The sequence below is a fragment of the Eubalaena glacialis genome, chromosome 19 (genome assembly GCF_028564815.1).
Source record: "Eubalaena glacialis isolate mEubGla1 chromosome 19, mEubGla1.1.hap2.+ XY, whole genome shotgun sequence".
NCBI lineage: Eukaryota > Metazoa > Chordata > Mammalia > Artiodactyla > Balaenidae > Eubalaena > Eubalaena glacialis.
Window position 1 is genome coordinate 42103372 of NC_083734.1, and position 22144 is coordinate 42125515.

Consider the following 22144-nt stretch of genomic DNA (forward strand, 5'->3'; position numbering starts at 1 on the left):
GGCCTGGCCCTGACACTTAACTTCCCTTATGGGTTTAGGAAAAAACAATTGACCTCTTTTTCCTCTGGAAAATGGGCTCAGTGATACCTGCTCTTTCCCCCTCCCAGGATTATCGTGTGAAGATTGTCCGAAATAATGGACAAAGGGTACTTTGTAATCTGGCCTAGTGCCCATTGGCCACCTGCAGCCATCTCCCTGTCCAGGTTGAGGGAAGCGGGAGCCTAGTAGAGCTTTGAGGGCCTCCTGGGGCTTCTTCAGGCAGAGTTTGGCCTGTGGTTTCTGTGATCACAGTTGCTCCCATGACCACGCTACCCACGTGTACCCCAACTGTGTGTCCCCTCCTGCCGTGGCTCCAGGTTGCTGTTTTTGCTGAAGGTGAGGACAGAGTTTGTATGGAAAGGATCTGGAGAGCACGGAGAGAAGAAAGGCACCCAGGGTGCGGGAGGGTGAGGGAGGCTGGAGCAGCCCCGAGCCCTGGGTCCTGGCCAGTGGAGGAAGAACAGGCCAGACCTTCACAGGAAAAGGCAAGGGGAAACAGCATGGATTCTCCTGGGGGAAACCAGAACACTGGGCCGAGTTTTTGGGGTTCGGGGGAAGGCCAGGCTGAAAAAGTGACACCTAGAGAGGAAGTCTAACAGTAGATATGACAACGGGGTGGCTGTGCCTAAGGGAAGAGCAGGATGGGCAGTTCTAGACCCAGCCCCCGTGTAAGCGGCTTCCTAGGAGCCAGGCTCAGGTGAAAACGGGTGCTCTCCATCCAGGTACATCAGAACTGCAGGGAACCGCAGCTGTGCTGAGGCAGGGCCAGCCCAACCCCTTTAATGCTTCACCCTCAGCCCCTGCCCAGTACTTACGCCAAGATGGCAGAAAGGGATGCCACTCAAACCCTACCCACAAATAAAAAGCAATGTTATTTTCTTCCCCAGAAACAGAAAACATAATGTGCTGACTTTCATAATTTAGAGCAAGAGACAGAAAATTTTAAGAAACAAGTTTTAAAAAAGATATGATTTAATTGTACATGAAAGCCAGGCTATCATGGTGGGAAGAGGTGTAAAGTCAAGTGGAAACCCTGAGGTCCCCAGTAGGCGCACATGAGGAGAGACAGGGATTTAGGTGAGAAGCAGTGTCCTGGAAAGGTCTCCACAGGCTGAGACACGTGACCTCTGCCCTCTGAAATGCACGTTAACAAGACACTCCTCACAACTCTTGCTCAAATCCTTACACTTGGAGGGCACTGCTCCGAGAGGAGACAGCTACCAGACGGCAACCACGACCACTGGAGAGAATTCTCTGGCTGAAGGAGAGACAGCCAAAACCAAATCGTGCTCCAGAATGGATGAAGGTGAACCCTGGACCAAGGCATGTGACCCAGCAGGAGAGCTGACATGTGGCCCGTGGGGACGGTCCCCTGACACACAGACAAGTACAAGACTCAGCACATGTGCAGGGGCAGGAAACTCCTGAGCTAGGCTCCCACAGGGGTGGGGTAAACAGCATACTTTTAACAACCGAGAAGATTCCAGCTCCCTGCATGAGACCCACATCCTCTCCTGGGCTGTCACTCAATCTCGGGAAATACTGGTTCAAGGAAGAGAAACAGGGGCCCCACTGTGTAGGAGCAGCAGGCGAGTCCTCCTTCCCAATCTGGCCGGGAGCCCCCCTCTCCCTCTGGGCAGGCTCAGCAATACTGCCTACATGCTGTTTCCTGATGGACGGTCAGAAGGTCAGACCCCAGCCATGTTGTCACAGCAGAGACATGACCCCAGCTCTTCGGGGAGAAGTTCAAGGAACACCCACGGAGCTGGGGTCCTTTTTGCTCACCTAACCCAGAAAGATGACCAGCCTGCTGTCTCTCACCCTTGGCCTGTTAAACATCCCCTTTTCAACTTCAGCTTAAAACCCAAACCTCCTTCCTTGGGGGTGATGACTTCAGAGGTGCGAATGCCGTCAGTGCTGGTCACCCAGCTGGGACAGGCGGGCTGCCAAGCCCAGAGTTTTTGTTCCTAAACTGGAGAGACCTGGGCTGGAATTAAGACTGGGGAGCTGGGTACTCAGCCCCTGCTTCCACTTCACTTTCATCGGTCCGTCCCTACACTCTCTCTCCCCATAAGACCTTAAAGGTTAGCATGTAAAGATCCCCTGCCCTTAACTGCTGGCCTGGGCTTCCTGAGAGGCACACTCAGAATCGTAGGAGCTCACTCAGCTCAATAAAGGGGCAGGGACCTACAGTCAGCAGATTCTGCTGGGTTGTTTCTGAACTGTGTCTTTAGGGTGGTTGGTTTGCTGCTCAATGACAGCCCACATTCCTTTATATCCTAATATGGCATATGGTCTCTTTCAGTGTCCAGCGTACCACTGTATAGTAGTTCTAGTATTTACATCATTACTTACTGGTGTGAGGAGGTAGGAAGCAGTGCGGGCCATAACATAGGATGTCCCCAACCCCCCGGGGGCTTCTCTACAAGACCAACTTTCCAGAAGTTCCACAGCCTGGCCCAGCAGCATCTGTCTGATGTTCTTCCAAGTCCAAGCCCAGAGGCTTCTCAGGAAATGTGAGAGAGGCACTTGGAGGTGGCCATTCCCCAGCCAAATGCTAGGAGAAAACCACCAAGCACGAGGCCAGGAGCACAGATCCTGGGCAGCACAAACAGGCTCTGAGAGGCGTTCTGTTGATTTTCAGTTTGGGGGTGGAAGGAGGGAGGCTTTGACCAAAAAACCCTTTGTCAAAGACCTCAGGAGGATAAAAATAAAACCAAAATAAACTGAAAGTTGTGTCATTACTTACATGTTTCAAAAGGAAATAGGACACGCTGCATGTTGTGAGCATGGCAGGCGGGAAAGGGAGCCAGGGAGAGCCTTCTGTATTCAATACGCGGCATCTGTAACCACTCAGGCGCCCAAAGTGGAGCGCCTGTGCAGTGGATGTGGTTAATCATGGGGCGGTCCACGCAGAGCCGGACCAGCGCCAGGGCTGAGAGATAAGACTGGAGGTCTGGCTGTGCGTCACCTCCCAGCCCAAAGAGGCCCCGGGCTCTGGTTTCAGGGGACTCTCCACTGAAGCCACAGATACTAACCCTCCCCACCCTCAGCCCAGGCCAACACTAACCTTTCAGCTAAAAGAACAGCCACAGAAAACCAATTTTGTTTCCTTAAGAAAATAAATATTTGCAAGAGGTTAAGCAAAAGTACAGGGGCTGGACAGGGGCAGGAAGGGGGGGCCAACACTTTCAGTGAGCTTTGTGGCTCCCTCCTCCAGAGTACCAGCTAGGGCATCAGGGCCCTCACTGAGTCCAGGTACCAGACGCTCATGACTCCCCTTTCCCATCCGAGGGCTGCAGAAGTTTCCCCTTTCTTGGAGATGATGCAGTGTACTCCCATGTTGGCTGTGAGCCCTGGCTGAGTGCCTTGGGGTGGTGGGGCTTGGAGGCTCTGATCAAACCAGGTGTAAATCCCTGTTTCTATTTTACCACCAGGGAAGAAATGAGAGACAAGTTTAGGAAATGCCCAGTTAAGATAGTCAGTCACTGGACAGCTGTATCCTCAGGATCCGCTTTTCATCAATAAGAGCGAGGCCAAGCCCTGGCCCACTGCTGCAGAAGAGACAAACAGACTCTTGCCTTTCAGCGCCGCCGGAAGGCTCGGGATATTCGCCAGGCGTTGGGTTCCTCATAGCGGTTGTACAAGGGTTCAAGTCGTTGCTGCTTCTTCTGCTTGCTTAGCTTGGTCGGGTCAGAGACCTTGAAGAAGGCTGGAGCAAACTCCACAAGCCACCGGGGGTCAATGGTGGTGACCTCACGCATGTACTCCTTCGTGGTCAGCACCAGCTCGTGGTACACCACCCTGACGGGGGGAAAGAGAGAGGGCTCAAGCCTCCGATACAGGCCCGGTTCCAAGGCACCCTGGTCCCTGGTGGGCCTCAGCTGAGCTTGCATTTGACCCTCTTACCTCTCCCTGACCCCTGAGGAGACTGCAGTCTCTGTTTATGACAGCCACACCCCAATACTGAGGAGCCCGCACACCTCTAACCACAGAAAACTGCCAGTTCCAACGATTTAAGTGACACGGAGCCAATCACATCCTTCTCTGGACCTCGGTTTCCTGCTCTGTGAAATGGGTGGTTTTCTGGGCTGTATCCATAGAACTCTAGGGCCCTGAAGAGGACCTCAGAGGCTGCCACAAGGGGATGGGGAAAGCCAAGCAGGCAAGGCTCTACAGCTCCAGCCCTCTTGTACCACCATGGTGGCACAGTGGTTTTTAATTGGTTTTATGTTAGGGTGGGTAAGATTCCAATTTTTTTTAAAATACTACTTGAAAAAAAAATTTTTTTTAACCACCTCACTAGATAATGTCTCAGATCCTTCCTAGCTCTTACCCCCATGATTTTATTTCTCTAAAAAGGGCCTCGGGACTTCCCTGGTGGTCCAGTGGTTAAGACTCTGCGCTTCCACTGCAGGGGGTGTGGGTTCGATCCCTGGTCAGGGAACTAAGATCCCACATGCCGCACAGCGCGGCCAAAAAAATAAAACTAAAAATAAATAAATAAATAATAAATAAAAAGGGCCTGATATTGTGTCTAATTCAGGCTCCTGCTTCTCTAGAAATATGAGCAATATTAGAACAGGAAGTGCTGGGGGTGGGTGAGGATACAAACACAAAGGGCCAGTAGATCCACAAGTTCTCTCTGCCCACCTACCATTCGGGCTGTCTGTTGAAGAGAGCACTGGAAGGATGGATGTAGACCACCTGCTGGTCGATCAGTGTCCGGTAACCCTCCTGTGGGTCTTTCTTGGCAGCGTTCCGGAAGAATCCACTGCAGATGGCCTTCTGCACTCGGACTGTGGACTTACCACAGGAGACCACATCCAGCTTGTGTCTAGCAGGAAAATAAATCAAGAGAGGACAAAGATGTTAGACTATTCTGCTTTCAGAGGTTCTATCTTCCGGAATGATGGTACCCAACACACCCTTCTTGGGGTCCCCAGAGTTGGCACCAGGACTCTGCTTCCAGCCCTTCCAGGGGCAGCTCTACACAGAGGGCAAGATGGATGCCATAAGAGCCAGACACTTTGCTTAGGTTGTAATTCAACCCAACTAATAATGTTGCAGACGCTTGTAAACAAAGAGCATTTTCAACAACTAATGTATCATCTCCCTCTTAGGAACTTTCTGAAGTGATTCTCAGCCGCATCCTTACCTGGGGAGGAGTACAACAAAGACAGAAAAGCTGGAGGAAAAGAGTTATGTGAGGAGCAGGAGTACAGGTGCCTACAGCTTCACAGGTTCGTACAGAGACAAACAGACACGGCATTCAAGGAGGTTCAACTTGAACATGAGAAGTCACCGGGTGTTACCTGTCCATTATGCCCAACATCTGCTTGCGAATGTCCTGGGCCCTGCGCAGAGAACGAGCCTGGATAAAGTTCTCATAGCACCACGGGTTGGAGAACTTATTGTTCTTCCAGGAGTTGTACACGGCCAGCAGGGTGAGGTGATCCCCTTCGGTCTGGTGGAATTTGGCCTTCTTCTGATCTGCAAGGGCTTGTTTATCCTGCAAGCAGTGCGGAGAGGATCATTTTCCACCCAACAGCTACTAACTGAACATCCAGCAGTGCTGGGGAGCCCTCTGCGGCCCCATCAAGTGTCCACATTAAGCACTGTGGTGGCAACAGGCTGATTTCACCCAACTTCACCTGACCCCTATCTGAATGTGGGCCTGAACTCCCTACCTTGGGCCTGTAGAAGACGTTCTGCACAGACAGCATGGACACAATGGTCAGCATTTCCTCACTGCAGCCTAGATGCACAGACATGATCAGCATTTTGCACAGCATTGGCTCCAGAGGGAACTCTGCCATCTAGAGGGAGAAGAAGAAACTACAATTGCATCCCTGGGGAAGACCCATCTGGGGTTGCCAGTGTAAAAACACTGGTCAGAGTGGGTAACAGACCACAGGAGGTTTACCTAAGCACGACGGTGTGGGATGCCTGGCTCTATCAGAAGAATTTTTTTTTTTTAATTTCCCAAATAAACCTAACAAAATGTATGTGACCAAGAATATAACTACCGTTGGGGCAGGTGGGAATTTTGCAGACATCTTTTCAAATTAAGGCTAGACTCAGTAATATATCATGAGGTAAGATTAACTGAATAGAATTTCTTTTTCTGTAAAGAAGAAAGAGTTTTAAGTGATAGTGGAAGATCCAGGTTAAAAACAGGCATGTAGAATTCTACTCAAAGCTTATCCAGGGCCTCAGAGTTTAATCTTTTAAACAGAATAGAGTATGGAAGGTTAGCCAGGGAACCTTCCCCAAAGCACCAGAAGTTAGGCTCTGTCCCTTACCCTGCGGCCCAGGCGAGTAAGTAGGCCCTCGTCGTCCAGGGCCCCCAACGTGTATAGCTGCTCCATGGCTGTGATCAAGGTTTCCATTGGCGGGGCATCCATAAAGTCAAAGGACAGCAGGTCATTGATGCCCATGGCCTAGAACAGAAGAGAAGAATGTGTGTGATGGGAGGATCAGCCTCACCAGTGTTAACATGGAGGAAGACTACTTGTCACCTTCTCTCTTATACCTCCGACTGCAATTAGGAAGCCACTAGCAGGATTAGCAGGAATCTCCAGGAATGCGCCACACAAAACTCAAGACTGATAGAAAGCATATACTTTCTCGGGAAACTTTACAAAACACTCTCTCAGAATGACAGCATATACAGCTTAACGACAAAAAGATAACAATTTAAAAATGGGCAAAGGTAGACATTTCTCCAAAGAAGATATAAAAATGGCCAACAAGCACATGAAAAGATGCTCAATATAACTAGTAATTAGGGAAATGCAAATCAAAACCACAATGAGATACCACTTCATACCCACTAGGATGGCTATAGCTATAATTTAAGAAAGAAAAAAAAAAAGAAAGAAAATAACAAGTGTTGGCAAGATATGGAGAAACAGGAATCCTCATATGTTGCTGGTGGGAATGTAAAATGGTACAGCTGCTGAGGAAAACAATTTGGTGATTCACCAATAACTTAAACACAGAATTACGAAATGATCCAGGAACTCCACTTCTAGATATATACCCAAAAGAACTGAAAGCAGGGACTCAGACAAATATTTGTACGTTAAGTTCACAGCAGCATTATTCACAATAGCTAAAAGGTAGAAACCAGCCAAATGTCCATCAATAGATGAATGGATAAACAAAACACTGTATATACATACAATGGAATATTATTCACCCTTAAAAATGAAATTTTAACACATGCTACAACATGATGAACCTTGAAAACATCATACTAAGTAAAATAAGCCAGATCAAAAGGAGAAATATTTTATGATTCCATTTATCTGAGGTACCTAGAATAGGCAGATTCATGGACACAGAAAGTAGAATAATGGTTACCAGGGGCAGAAGGGAGGGGAAAAGGGATAGTTTAGTTAAATGGGTACAGAGTTTCGATTTGGGATGATCAAAAAGTTCTGGAAATGGACAGTGGTGATGGCTGCACAACACTGTGAATGTATTTAATGCCACTGAACTAGACATTTTAAAAAGATTACAGTGATAATGTATTGTGTATTTTATCGTAATTAAAAGAAAAAAAAAAAGACAACAACCAGCTTGCCCTGTCTCTTGCATACATAATTTCTCCTGTGCATCTAGGAAGTGCCTTGTACCATGTTAGGTGACAGGGATATAAAGGTGACTAAGATATGGTCCCCGCTCTCAGAGTTCACAATGGTGAGACACGTGGACACAAAACCACCTGCAATCTGCCTGGCACAGAGTGGGTATTCGATACATTTGTTACCAAATTTGATGACTAAAAGAAACAAGTGAATGATGCACTATCCAAGTGTGTATAAAGGGAGATGTGGCAGGACCTAAGCTTTCTGTTTCTTTCTCATAAAGTGATGGTGGCCATAAACACAGCGGGTGTTCAATAAATTCTTATTGTATAAGAACTACAAGGAATTATGTAAGCAATCAGTAAGCACTGTGCCAAGTGCCTTTACCTGCATTATCTCCTTTATGTTCACAGGAGAGACTATTAACAGCCCCCGCTTTTGAGAGGAGAATAGAGGGCAGAGGGCCGAGCAGATAAATTTGCCAAGGACACACAGCTCGGAGCAGAAGTTTGAGCCACAGATGCCTCTCTGTTCTCACTCCAGAGACTGGAGCAGGTTTTTTTTTCCTGAGGCTCTGTTTTAGCCTCTCTTACAGGGAATGAATAATAAATTACAACAGAGCACTCTGCATCAGTGAAGTGCCAGGGCTCCAGCGCAGCATCAGTGTCGGGGGGCGGGGGGCGGGGGTGCCATCATCTGGGAAATTACTCATGCGGCTCCCCCTGCCAAAAGACAATGAAGGTCCTCACAGGGGACTGAGAGAGGAAGAGCAATGATTCAGAATGAAAACCAAGTCCCCAGGGGGCCAGGCTGAAATCTGTACTAACAGTTCCCCTTTTTGGATTGGGGGTTTTGCTTCTGTTCAAAAAGAACAGAATTGGATCTGAAAGTTAAAGGGTTGAGGGAAGTGAGTTTGTCCACAGTTTGGCACTGATTCGATTTTTTCTAATATCCTGTTTGAAAATGCTCCCAACTAAAACCTTTTATAACCAAATACCCTGCTGGTTACGATGGCAAGAAAAAAATGTCACAGCACACATGCCAATTTAGCCCCAGCTCCGCAGTAGAGAGGCTGTTATCACAGCCGTTTGCATTCCATTCAAAGGGACTGGTTCCATGAGGTTACTGAAGTATTTAACAAGGTTCATAAAACTGAGATTCATTTACTAAGGCCATAGGATTGGATTGTTCTACCAAAGCATTCTAACAAGACAGTGATTTCTACCTTGAGTGAGAGCACTGTGCTTGCTAAGTTGGTTCTCTGGATTTCCGGCACGTTGGTGGTCAGCATTTCATCCCGGTAGGCACGTTCTGTGTACAGCCTGTAACACTTCCCTGGGCCTGTTCTCCCAGCTCTGCCAGCGCGTTGCTTTGCCTGAGCCTAGAGGAGTGGGCATATAAAAGTAACATATCTGTTAAACATTGCTTAACAGCTTTACCCAGGGAATCTGTTAAAAGAGGGGCACTCAGCAACAGGCAAAACCTAAAATGGGGTTTATTTCACTTCCTTTAGGGTCATTTCCAAGACTACCTACCAACGCTCTTATCATCCCCTCTCCAACACTCAGCATTTCAGGAAAGTTTGTTCAAGTGAGGCCAAATACAAGCACGTGAATAGAAGAAATATGGTAAAGATCACAGAAATATACCTTCAAAATAGTGTGGCAGGGGCTTCCTTGGTGGTGCAATGGTTAAGAATCCGCCTGCCAATGCAGGGGACACGGGTTCGAGCCCTGGTCTGGGAAGATCCCACATGCCGCGGAGCAACTAAGCCCGTGCGCCACAACTACTGAGCCCACGCGCCTAGAGCCTGTGCTCTGCAACAAGAGAAGCCACCGCAATGAGAAGCCCACGCACCACAACGAAGAGTAGCCCCCGCTCGCTGCAACTAGAGAAAGCCCACGCGCAGCAATGAAGACCCAACACAGCCAAAAAAAAAAGTAAAAAATAAAATAAAATAAAAAATATTAAAAAAACCCAAAATAGCGTGGCACATCATAAATGAGAAAGCATAAAACAAAATGACAAAACCCACCCTCCACAGTGATGACCAAAAATGTAAGTGAACTGAATAAATACAATGTTAATCATACCAGTGAATGAGTCTGCAGCTGTTTTAAAAATTAGGTTTGAGATGCTCAATGACAGAAGGAAATGTTCACTCACAGAGGTGAAAAAGCAAGTTGCCAAACAATGTAATACTAATTTTATTTATTTTTTAATCTTAATGCAAATATACAAACTACCAGAAGTAAAAAACTAGAAAAAAAATACCTTAAAATGTTAACTGTGGCTAATTCTGATGGTAGGCTTGTAGATGAGTTCTATTTTCTTTATCAAATATCCAACAATGAACATATATCACCTTAATAATCAGGAAAATTAAATACTTAAAAACCGCATACTTACTACACTACTAGAATTGCAAGCTGAAACAAACATGAAAAAAGATGGGCAAGAAAAACATCAAAATGATGACAGTGATTGGTGGTAGTAGGACTATGGGTAATTTCCAAAATAATGTAATATTATTTCTGAACTTATGGGAGAAGGGCGCTAATTTTTGAAATTAAAAAAAAAAAATGTAGGTTAGCCCTAGGTTGCTAGGAAACAGTGAATAGCAATCTGAAGAGGGCCGTTTTCTGACAAAACCATCTGTCTTAAAAATAGTATCAGGATTTAGAAATTCCTATGCCAGCTCCAAACCAAAGGATGGAATATGAAAGGTCACTACCCACTCAAAGGCAGGCAGCAATCACACACCGTGGCAGATGCCACAGCATCCTACAGGTGTCTCTCCAAATCAGGGAGAGCAGATAATAATAAATAATTTCTCCATCACTGTGAGTTGCACGTATCACCCCCAGGAGAACTGTACAGAGTACACATGCTGGGGCCAGACTGCCCAGGTTTAAATCCTGGCTCCACCAGCTGTGTAACAGGCAAGTCACTTAACCCCTCTGGTTGTCAGTCACATTTGTGAAATGAAGATAATAATAACATCTACAACAAAGGATCAACTGAGAATATAATGAGTTCATGTATGTGAAAGTAGCTGGGACAGTGCCTGGCACTTAGACAGTACCCTGCAAGTCTTAGCTACTATTACTAAAGTTTCAAAATGAAAACAGCCTTACGGTATTATAAATTATGAAAGTAATACATCCCTCTTATAGAATATTAAGACAATATATATAATATATATAAAATAGATAACTAATAAGAACCTGCTGTATAGCACAGGGAATTCTTCTTCACTTTGCTGTACAGTAGAAACTAACACAACATTGTAAAACAACTATACCCCTATAAAAAAAAAAAAAAAAAGACAATATATAAGAGTACAGGGAAGAAAATGTATGTGCTTTACCCATCAGCACAGTGACCAGCAGCACCTCCAAGAAATAACCCTGGCTAACATTTCGCCTACATGCTTTCAGTCGCAGGCACGTTTACATACACTGTGCACAAGCACACACCATCTATTTTTCAACAAAAATTGGATTACACTACTCATGCTATTTTGTAGCTCACTTTTTTCAAACGATATATCAGAGTTATATGCTTATGCCATTAAATATAGATACACACCACCATGTTAATCTCACATAACATTCTATGGCATGAATTTACCATATTTTATTAAACTACTTCCCTTTTGGAGCTCATTTAGAATTTTTCCAGGTTCCCTCCAATATAAACAATGCTTCAGTGAACATCCTTTTCCATTACCTTTGGATATGTGTTCAGTCATTTCTAACTTTCAGATATACTTCTAGAAGCAGAACTGTTAGGTTAAAGAAATGAACTTTTACATTTCAGATACATTGTGGCCAAACTGCCTTCAAAAGGGATGATCAGGCTATTCATTTTTAAATATAATTTAGATAGGAAATTATTCCATAATTACCAAAGAAACACATTATCATCTCATGAATTATTACTATCTCAGATATCTGTGGCTAAGTGCAATACTTTAAAAAATATGTTCTTACCACTTATATTAGATCATCTAGGATGCTAGGATTCAATTTCTTTTTTTTTTTAAGTTCCAGTTTTATGAGGCTTTTTAATGTTGACACACAATTCTAGAGATTAAAAACAAACACCACAAAATCTCCCTTATCTCAAGAAAGCAGCCAGCATCTTAAAACAATAAAATTCAAAATACAAAAACATAAAAAATTTCAGAAAAGCCCTAACCAGGATTTTCAGAAAAGCTGCCGGTAGAAGCTGCCATACCTGAGAAATAGGAGTTACCACGAGCTGGTCGATCCCTGTCTTAGAATTGTAAACTTTCTGCTTCACGAATCCAGGGTCCACCACATAGTAAATGCCGTCAATAGTCAGTGATGTCTCCGCAATGTTGGTGGCAATCACGACCTGCAGGCAAGAAGGACACAGCTGGATTGAGCCACCCAGGCTCATCCCAGAGGTGTGAAAGGAGACTTCTGAACTCAGACACCTTCCCAAAGGGATTGTGTGGCTCTCCCTCTCTCTAGATGGTTAGAGAGCACTTAATCTCAGTTTGGCCTCAAATGGGCAGAAGGAGAGGTGCCTTCATCTTAAGGGTTAGGTTGGGGAGGGAGTGGTACCTGAGAGAAGTGGAGTAGGAAAAAGCAGTGGCCAATCAAAGCCAATTTCATTTGGTGCAAATAGCTACATATCTCATTTTCTAGATCCAATGTTGATTACTACAATTTTAATTTTCTAGTACCCTGGGAAAGCAGAGATTTCCTGGCATCACATGTGCCAGTGCAAAATGAGATTTTTCTTCCCCCACGGGGACATCTGGACTACAAAATGGGCTGTTTGTGTATGTGGAACAAGAGGGAGATTTTTTTTCTGATCATAAAATGAACTATAAGGTGGCAGAGGAATTTCACAGTTTGTGTGTATGCAGCAGTATATGTGATCTAGAAGATTATTGGTCTCAGCTTGGCACTGCCACTGTTCTTCCACCCAGAGGTTCAGATAATAAAACACAAATGTTCAGAAAAATCATTGTTAGGAGGCACCAGAACATCTCACCCCATGCCAGCATCTTACCGGCCCTGAAACGCTTCTACCTGCCAGAGAGCTGCAGAAGCCCTCCCGGAGGGAAGTGCCATCACCAGGAACAGAACAGAGGAGGAATCACCATCTTCCCACCAAACCTGCTCCTCCTCGTTTCCCTCCTCAGCACCATCTTCCATCCAGCTGCCCAAGCCAGAAACTGGTAGTCATTCCTGACTTCTCCCCTCTGCCCTTCCCTAAACCTCCAGGCATCCACTATGTCTTGACCGTTCTAACTCTCTAATGTTATTCAAATCCTTCTGTCTTCCAGATGGTTACTAGATTCATTGTGGTGGTCATTTCATAATATATGCAAATGTCAAATCACTTTGTAATGCCCCTGAAACTAACATAATGTTGTACATCAACTATATTTCAATTAAAAAAGAAAATCCATCTGTCTTCCATTCCTAGGTATATACTCAAGAGAAATGAAAACACATGTCCACAAAAACTTGTAAACAAATGCTCATACCAGCATTATTCATAATAGCTAAAATGTGGAAACAATCCAAATGTCCATGAACTGATGAATGAATAAACAAAATGTGGTACACTCTGTTCTACAACAGAATATTATTCAGCAATAAAAAGAAACGAAGTGTTTATACATGCTACAACATGGATGAGCCTTGAAGCCATGCTAAGTAAAGGAAGCTAGTCCGCAAGGACCACATATTATATGATTCCATTTATATGAAATGTCCAGAATAGGTGAATCCAGAGACAGAAAGTGGATTAGTGGTTCCCAGGGGCTGAGCAGAGGGGTGAATGGGGGATGATTGCTAAAGGGTGCAGGGTTTCTTTGAGGGGTGACGAACTTGTTCTAAAAATTAACAGTAGTGATAAATGGTGATTAATGATTAATAATGGTAATTAATGGCTGCACAATTCTGTGAATATACTAAAAAAATTCTGTGACTATACTAAAGTGTACTGAATTGTATGCTTTAAAGGGACAATTGTATGGTATGTAAATTATACCTCAGTAAAACTATTATTTTAAAATCCATCTGTCCCCTTTCCCACTGTCTCAATACACACACTCACAGTCAATTCCAGCTGCTGGAACTACACAGCTCCCTGAAACGGCCACACTCTCTCACCCCTCGGCTATCACAACCTGTTCTGTCTACTCAGAATGCATGTTCTCCTGCCCTTCTCGTCTAGATGAACATCCACGTGTTCTTCAGGACTAGCTTAGATCCTCACTTCCTGTAAGAACACTGGGTTGGGTGCTCCCCCTCTGGGCATCCAGCACACCAGCAGCACGTTCACACTATATGTTAAAGGCCTGTCTACCGGTGGATGTCCCACAGCAGATAGAAGCCTGTCCTCAGACTGCAGCCCTGGCGTCTACCCCAAAGCCTGGTAGATGCTCAAAAAAATATCTGTCAAATGAAGGAAAAGAGAGGAAGAAGAGCAGGATCACATACAAGACCCTCATTCCTTAGCAAACTGGTTGGACCACTTTCTAAAACATAATAAACAAGACTCACATACACCTTAAGCAATCCCCGTTAGGGCCGGCTGCATACAGCACATGGTTTCAGAGCACAGGAGCCTGTGTTACCTTTCTGCTGCCAGGTGGAGCTGGGTCAAAGATTCGGGTCTGCATCTCACTGGGGAGAGCAGAGTACACTGGAAGGATAATCAACTCTGGAACATCGGGTCCCAGGGATTTCATTCTTTCATACAGGATCTCACAAGCAGTATCAATCTCTTCCTGACCAGTCAGGAAGACCAGGATATCACCTAAGAGGAGAACAGAAGCATTGACTTTCTCTGTGTGTGTCCTATACAAAGGCCACAGTGACATTCACCGAACTCCAAACGATGGAAAGCACACTCATATTCTGACCTCTAACAAATCAAGAGGTTTTCATCTATCCATGTTTATTCATTTGTTTGTTGTTTTCGGTTTTTTAAATTTTTTAAAATTTGTGTCTATATTTAAATAGATGTATTTAAACCCTGCACACCGTTATTTATATTTTCATCACCACCATTTCAAACATGCAAGCCTGAGACTTACAGACAGACCAATATTTAAAAGGCATTTTTTTAAAGGTCTAAACTACAGATGGTTTTTTTGGTTTTATTGTTTGTTTGTTTGTTTGTTTTGGCCGTATCATGAGGCTTCCAGGATCTGAGTTCCCCGACCAAGGATTGAACCCGGGCCCCCGGCAGCGGAAGCGTGGAGTCCTAACCACTGGACTGCCAGGGAAGTCCCTAAAAGGCATTTTTTAAAAGATGAGCAAAAATACCCACATTAGGACTTGGTCTAAGAGGAAAAAATGCTCTTTCCCCCTACCTGGTGGTTCTGTTAAATGGATCTGCATGACAGTGATCAAGCTGGCATCCAGATAATCGGTTTCAGGTTCCTTTGTATACAGTATTTCTACTGGGTATGTTCGACCTGGGATGGTGAAGATGGGAGCTTCATAGAAGTACTGAGAAAACTTCACCGCATCCAAGGTGGCTGAGGTGACAATCAGCTTCATGTCCTGCCGTTTCTGAACCGTCTAAAGGGAAATGCAATGTAGCTTACTAAAAAGGACTGCCCAAAAAGGCACAGGTACTCAAATCCAATTCCCAGAATTCAGTTCCCAACAGGTAGAATAAGGGTCACCAAAGAGCACCTACTTACCTTTTTCAACAATCCAAAGAGCACATCAGTGTGAATTGTTCTCTCATGTGCCTCGTCCAACATGATGATTGCATACTGAGTGAGGTCGGGGTCAATCAGGCACTCTCGGAGCAACATCCCGTCCGTCATGTACTTGATAACTGTTTCGGGGCTGGTGCAGTCCTCAAATCGAATGGTGTAGCCCACCTAAAGCAGAACAGGAGCTCAAAACCTTAAGACACAAACCTCTCCTTTTTGCAATCTCCAGGCAAGATTTTAGCCCAGGCTATCACCCATAATCTTAACAGATAGAATTTGACCAAGATGTACAATGATTTCCTCAAAGTAAAATCTGCCTTGGATTTGATCCTGAACAGATCAGTGATGACCAGGAGAACCCTCTCTCTCAGGAGAAACCTGAAAAAAGGTAGTATTACTCCCATTTTATAGATAGAGATCTGGGCCTTTACACTTTCTTCAGGCATTTTCAGAATAGCTTCGCCAACCACTTACCTCTTGGCCTAAGCAACAACCAAACTCCTCTGACACTCTTTTGGCCACTGACATGGCCGCAACTCTTCTGGGCTGGGTACATCCAATCTTGCCCCTGGAAGTGTAGCCCGCCTCTGCCAGGTACTGGGTGATCTGCGTTGTCTTCCCAGATCCTGTCTCTCCGATGACAATCAGGATCTGATTGTCATGGACAGCCTGAAAACAACCAAATATAAACACGGTCATTAAAATCTGCCACACATTACTCTGGAGTAAAACAATTGATCATGCTCTAACACCAAAGGAGAAAAAGGGGAAACAGTAGTATACATACGTGAGATGACAATCAGAGTTTAAATTATTTTTAATTATGCATAGAAACAAATGCTAACGGTGATTTTCTATGAGCAATGCTCTTTCTTATTTTAATCACATGTATAACAAATTAAAAACTTTAAACTTTATGAGTATTCTCTTTTTAACTGACTCAAATTTTTTTTAATTTATTGGTTTCCTTAAATTCATAAAAACACAAAGATGATGCTAAAAGCATAACTATCTAGATAGACCTAATATTTTATATATGTACATGTATTTTTTTAAGTATTACATGAACATGGCTAAAGAATTCAGTAGCAAATAAAAAAGTTAAATACAATGTTCCTTTCTACTGCCATTCCCAAATCTATAAAGTCACCTTACCCCCTAAAGTCACATGATTTCTACACTGTTTATAACAGCAAAGGACACCCATCAACCTATATGTCTATTAACACAGCACTAGTTAAATAAGCCAGAGCACATCCACATAACAAAGCACCTAAAAAAAAAGGGAACAATGCTGAGCTATATCACTAAGGGGAAAAAGCAAAATACAGAGCAGTACATATAATATGCTGTCATTTAGAAACACAGCTCATATAAAACATATAATATCTGTGTTTATATATATATTTGTACTTGGTTGTATATGTATAAGATGTCATTGAAAGGATTCCCTGGAAACTAGTAAACTCAGTTGCCTCAGGAAGGTTTAGTGGTCTTAAATCAGATCTCCAGAAAATGGAAATAAGTATCTGAAGCAAAGATGTGCCTCAATGTCAAGTCAAGCAACCCCATTATTCTTACTGTCCAGAGCTATCTGTCTGTGCAACACAATACTCTGTCCACTTGCTCTAGGGATCCCTAGTTCAAACAGATTTTATTTCCTCATAGGGAAAAAAAAATGTGTAGACTAATATATACATATTTTTTAAGTACTTGGAAATGTTGTTTTTTTCCCTATCCCCTTCGGAAAAGCCACTTCAAATGTGCTAATTTCAATTAAAACATGTCATCCTCTTTTTAGAAAACACCCTGACTTCCCCACCAACACATCATAAAGGGCTTCTCACCTGGACCAGCTGCTCCTTCAGTTTGTAGATGGGCAGGCTCTCTCTCTGTTCAATGATTGACATCTGGGTCTTTTTTCCATAAGAAGCTTTGTTGCCCCCAAAGGCATGCTTCTTCCACTCGGGAATGTCATTGGGCATCATCCCAATACCCCTCATGTTGGCAGCAATCTGCCTGCCTTCCGCTGCAAAGGAAAACAGGCGACTTAGTATCATCCTCATGCTACCTCACTGCCCCCTCCCCCCACACTCAACAGATCACATTTCTCCAGTACATCCCTCCTCTCTGCTATCTCTGTCTTGAAGCCACCATCTCTCTCCTCTGAACTATTATAAAAGCCTCCTAATTCACCACATGTGTCTACTCTTGCCCCATCCAATCCATTTTGTAGGGCACCCTCAATAATCCTTTGGAAATGCAACTCTGATCTTGCCACTTCCCTGCGTAGAACTTTGCAGCATTTCCCCGTGAACTTTAGGATTGAGCCCTAACTCCTAATGCCATCTCCAAATTCCTGGCAGCCACAACTCACCCCCCACCTCTCTGCCCATCATCCTCTCTATTCCAGCTACACAGGTCTTCTTTCCCACATCACAGCCTCAGCACAGGCTATTCCTCAGCCTGGAACATATTCCCCAATCCCCATGCCAGCCCCTTTGACAGACTAAGTCCTATTTATCCTTCGGGTCTCCACCTTCCCAGGGAAGTGACCCACCATAGCCAACTATACTACCTGTACTTCTTATCTATGTAGCACTCATCGTGATTTGGTCAGTAATTTGGTAGTATTTGGTTAATATCCATTTTCCCCACTAAAATGTGAGCCTCATAGAGCAGGGATCATGTCTGCTTTCTTCACAGTTGTATACCCAGGTTACCTAACACAAACAGTAGGTATTTGTTATGACTGTATCCAGCAGTCAGTTAATATTTACTACACAAAGATTTATATGAAAAGAGAAGTTTCAAAGCTGTATTATCTTTGGAATAAAAATTTTTAAGTTATTCAGAAGAAAACAGCCAGTCTAATGATTTGACCACGGTTACGAAAACATTTAAAAAACAAAACAAACCAAAAACATGCTTTAACTGAAGGGAAAAACTAAATCACCAAAGCCAAGGCTAAATCTTTAGTTATGTACTGGCAGTGCCTTCTCCCTGTGTATGTGAAAGTTCAGATTTTTTTTTTTTGAAAAGTCCACAGTCCCCTCCCAGAGTCCTACCATCAGGCAGAGGATCAACCCAATGTTTGTTGAGTCCCATGGGAATAGAATCCATCTCTGCTTCCCGCTGGGCCTGCTTGAGTTCCCGCCTTTCTTTGGCGAGGGCACTCTGCATCATTGCTGCTTGGGAGAGGGAACCATCCGGGTTCTAGTGCAACAGAGGACAAAGCAACATCAGAATGGGATCTCAGCATGCATTAAATATCCAGGAAATAAAATACAGATGTTAAGCCACTCAAATCTAAAAGAGGCCCACCCAGAAGAAAGTTCATATTAACATACCAGACTGCATGAAAGAAATGGATAAACTGTACTATATTCAGAGAAAATGAACAAGGACAATGATAAATCACTGAAGAAATTAGGGATTTTGGGCTTGAAGATGGGAACCCCAAGAGAATGGACATGTAAGAAACAGATAAGAATTCTTCTGAATGGTCCTGAGAACTAAAATTGAGACCAATGAGATGCCTCAATAAAACATATTCAGGTCTACCTAAAGAAGAACTATTGATCAGATCCATCTGGGGATGGAATGGGTCTCCTCAAGGGCTGGTGAATTCCCTGTCACCAACACTGTCAAGCAGACATGAGAAGACCACGTGGGAGGAACACTGCAGAAGGATATATGGGCGGATTACAAGCATCAGCTGGGCTGGGAGATCTTTAAGATACCCTTTTCCAAACCTAAAATTTTATCATAATTATTCAGTGAATTCTTCTCCTCACACTGCCCTCCACAACACCCAGTGCTATAGCTTTCTACTGGGGGGCCCAATTGCTCAAGTGAACCCTTCAAAATTGCCCTTGAATCTGCAAGGTAATGACTCAAGCCCTAAAGCCTGGGCAAAGGCAGTGATGGTAGATCCAGCACTCATATTTATCTCTGCTTCCTCCCAAAACACACTAAAATGAGAGTGTAAGAATTTGAAAGGCAAAAACAACAAAGCCAAGTCAATCTTCCTCTAAAACAAAAATATTCTGGACCCCGACCAACAGTCACTACTACCTCCTGTGGCCTGAGTTCTGCTTACTCAGATCTAGTAACCTGCACTGAAAAACTGAATTGCTGCTTTAGGAAAAGAAGTTCACTTGACACGTCCAGGTTAGAGTCTCAGTGTTTCTCACCTTAACAATTTTGATAGGGCTCATGTCCATGCTTTGCTTGGTGTGCCCTCTCAGGAATGGAGGCTCTTCCTCAACCAGTTCAATCTCAAGGTCCTCATCTAAAAGTCCCCCAAAAGAAGAATTAGCCAAAAAAAAAAAGAGAGAAATGACTGATCGTTTTCACCAAAACAATACATTTCCACAGGCATCAGCAATCTTTATCAAAGATAGCTCCCAAGGTCAAAACTCTAATGCAGGTGTCTGTTTCCCCCTCCGCCAGCCATTTCTAGGGCATTTGTGCCCCAGCCCAAGAACTGATCAGAGCTTTTTTCAAAAGAAGTTAAGCCTGTGGAAAAACGTTGTCTGACACTCTAAATGACACTAAGGCATTTGCCATCCAACTTCATATGGAATAACTCCTAACCCACAACAGATTAGGGAAAAAAAATTTAGTTGGACAAATGGACAATACCAAAAGTTGACAAGGATGTGGAGCAACAGAAACTCACTTACACTTATGGTAGAAGTGTAAATTGGTACAAAAACTTTAGAAAACAATGTGGACTGCCTGGTAAAGTTGAATACACACATTTCCTACCACCCAGAAATTCTCCTCCTACATGTTTAGGAAAAAGAGACGGTCTTGCATATGTGAATTAAGAGACAAATACAGGAATTTCATAATAGAACTATTCATAAAGGTGAACAAAAAAACCGAGAAGACAGCCTATATGCCCATCAAAAGTAAAATGAGTAAATAATGGTAAATTTATATACAGAAAAACTCTACAGCAATGAAAACGAGCAAAAAATAACTATAAAAATCAACATAGAGGGACTTCCCTGGTGGCACAGTGGTTAAGAATCCGCCAGCCAATGCAGGCGACACAGGTTCAAGCCCTGGTCCGGGAAGATCCCACATGTCACGGAGCAACTAAGCCCATGCGCCACAACTACTGAGCCTGCGCTCTAGAACCCGCGAGCCACAACTACTGGGCCCGTGCGCCACAACTACTGAAGCCCACATGCCTAGAGCCCGTGCTCCACAAGAGAAGCCACCACAATGAGAAGCCCGCTCACCGCAACGAAGAGTAGCCCCCACTCGCCACAACTAGAGAAAGCCCGTGCACAGCAACAAAGACCCAACACAGCCAAAAATAAATAAATAAATTTTTTAAAAAAATCAACATAAATAAATATGGAAAGAATGATGGTGACTCAAAAAAAAAAAAAAGAAGTTCAAAAACAGACAAACTGAACAATACAATGTTTAGGGATAGATATATAGTAGATAGCAAAATGCTAAAGGAAAATAAGAAATAATTAACACAAAATTTAGAATGGTGGTTACCCAAAGGAGGAAGGAGGAAGATCTAATCAGAGAGTGGCATGTATGGGTTTCAAAGGTGCTGGTAGGTAAAGTTCTACTTAACTGGGTGGTAGGTACACAGATGTTCATTTGTTATTGCTATATAAACTATATACCCTTTATTAAGGAATTTATTTCACAAATTTTAAAAAATTGCCAATGGGCTAAGTCAAAAATTGTTCCAGGGCAACTCAGAGGTAATCTAGGCGGATCCAGGGTTTACAGAACAATTACTAAAAATGTGAGATCAAATTCACTCCCCAAAATACAATTATGACTTTTTATATCCTAAAAACTGATTATAAGCAACAAGTGTAACAATATATACACATTTATCAGAAAAATGAAGTTTTTTGCTTCCATCATAAGGAGACCCTTTTCCTTTGAGAGATGAGTGGTGAGACCCAAGGAACAAATGAATTTAACCACTGGGTTAAACTACAAATAAACCCTATCCTCGGCTCAACTTGCCAACTGTCCTCCCGATCCATTATCCTGCTCCATCTAAGTGGCTGGTTACCTTCTTCATCATCCACTTTAGGGAGAATGCCAGTCTCTTCATCAAAGTCTGGAAACTCTTCTTTGGAAAGGACATTGGCAGCAATCATCTAGCCAAAGGATAAAAGGAAGCATTTGTCACCTACTAGATCAAAACTCTTCTTTTGTAAGAGAGTTAATATAGAGATTTCATGTAGGAAACCAAGGTTTTTTCCTCTGCTGATCCAGGATTGCAGGGCCTTGAACACCGTATATCCCATCCCTAGGCGGGCACGACAACGTGGTGCCCAAAAGCACAGCTCAAGGGTCTCATCCCCAGGATGTGTTATCTGCTCCTTCCCTTGACTCCATAGCATTTTGCACATTCCTTATTATGTAATATGTAAGCCTTCCCAGTTATTTGTTTCAATCTATCTCCTCCCCTGGAGAAGAGATCCTCAAGGGTAGGAACCATGATAGGTCCTCATAGCCCTAGCATCTGCCCAGTGGCCTGGCCAACAGCGTTTTTATGTTTACTGACTAATGATGAGAACAAGAATGACCATTTACATAACACATAACACATAACACAGGCAGGCACTAACCTAAGAGCTTCACTTCTACCAACTCGTTTAATCCCCACAATGTCACCACTGGCCCTGTTTTACAGATGGGGGCATGGAGGCACAAAGAGGTAGTGTAACCTGGCTCAGGATCACAAGCTAGTAAGTGGCCTGAAGTCAGCCAAGCCATCATGCGCCAGCGC

General features: G+C 43.8%; 1 protein-coding gene across 1 annotated transcript in view; it reads right to left on the bottom strand.

The window, feature by feature from the left end:
• Positions 1-993: 993 nt before the first annotated feature.
• The window catches only part of DHX8 (DEAH-box helicase 8), a 29249-nt gene continuing 8098 nt past the window's right edge, over positions 994-22144 (bottom strand). The window contains exons 9-23 of the mRNA XM_061175842.1: positions 21422-21509; positions 19554-19651; positions 18426-18573; positions 17205-17386; positions 15832-16026; positions 15340-15525; positions 15004-15214; positions 14263-14444; positions 11877-12017; positions 8860-9015; positions 6345-6482; positions 5730-5858; positions 5355-5551; positions 4697-4876; positions 994-3843 (exon numbers count right to left, since the gene is read on the bottom strand). Coding sequence (XP_061031825.1) covers positions 3624-3843; positions 4697-4876; positions 5355-5551; positions 5730-5858; positions 6345-6482; positions 8860-9015; positions 11877-12017; positions 14263-14444; positions 15004-15214; positions 15340-15525; positions 15832-16026; positions 17205-17386; positions 18426-18573; positions 19554-19651; positions 21422-21509 — 2451 coding nt within the window. The 3' untranslated portion in view covers positions 994-3623. The remainder of the gene's footprint in view (positions 3844-4696; positions 4877-5354; positions 5552-5729; positions 5859-6344; positions 6483-8859; positions 9016-11876; positions 12018-14262; positions 14445-15003; positions 15215-15339; positions 15526-15831; positions 16027-17204; positions 17387-18425; positions 18574-19553; positions 19652-21421; positions 21510-22144) is intronic.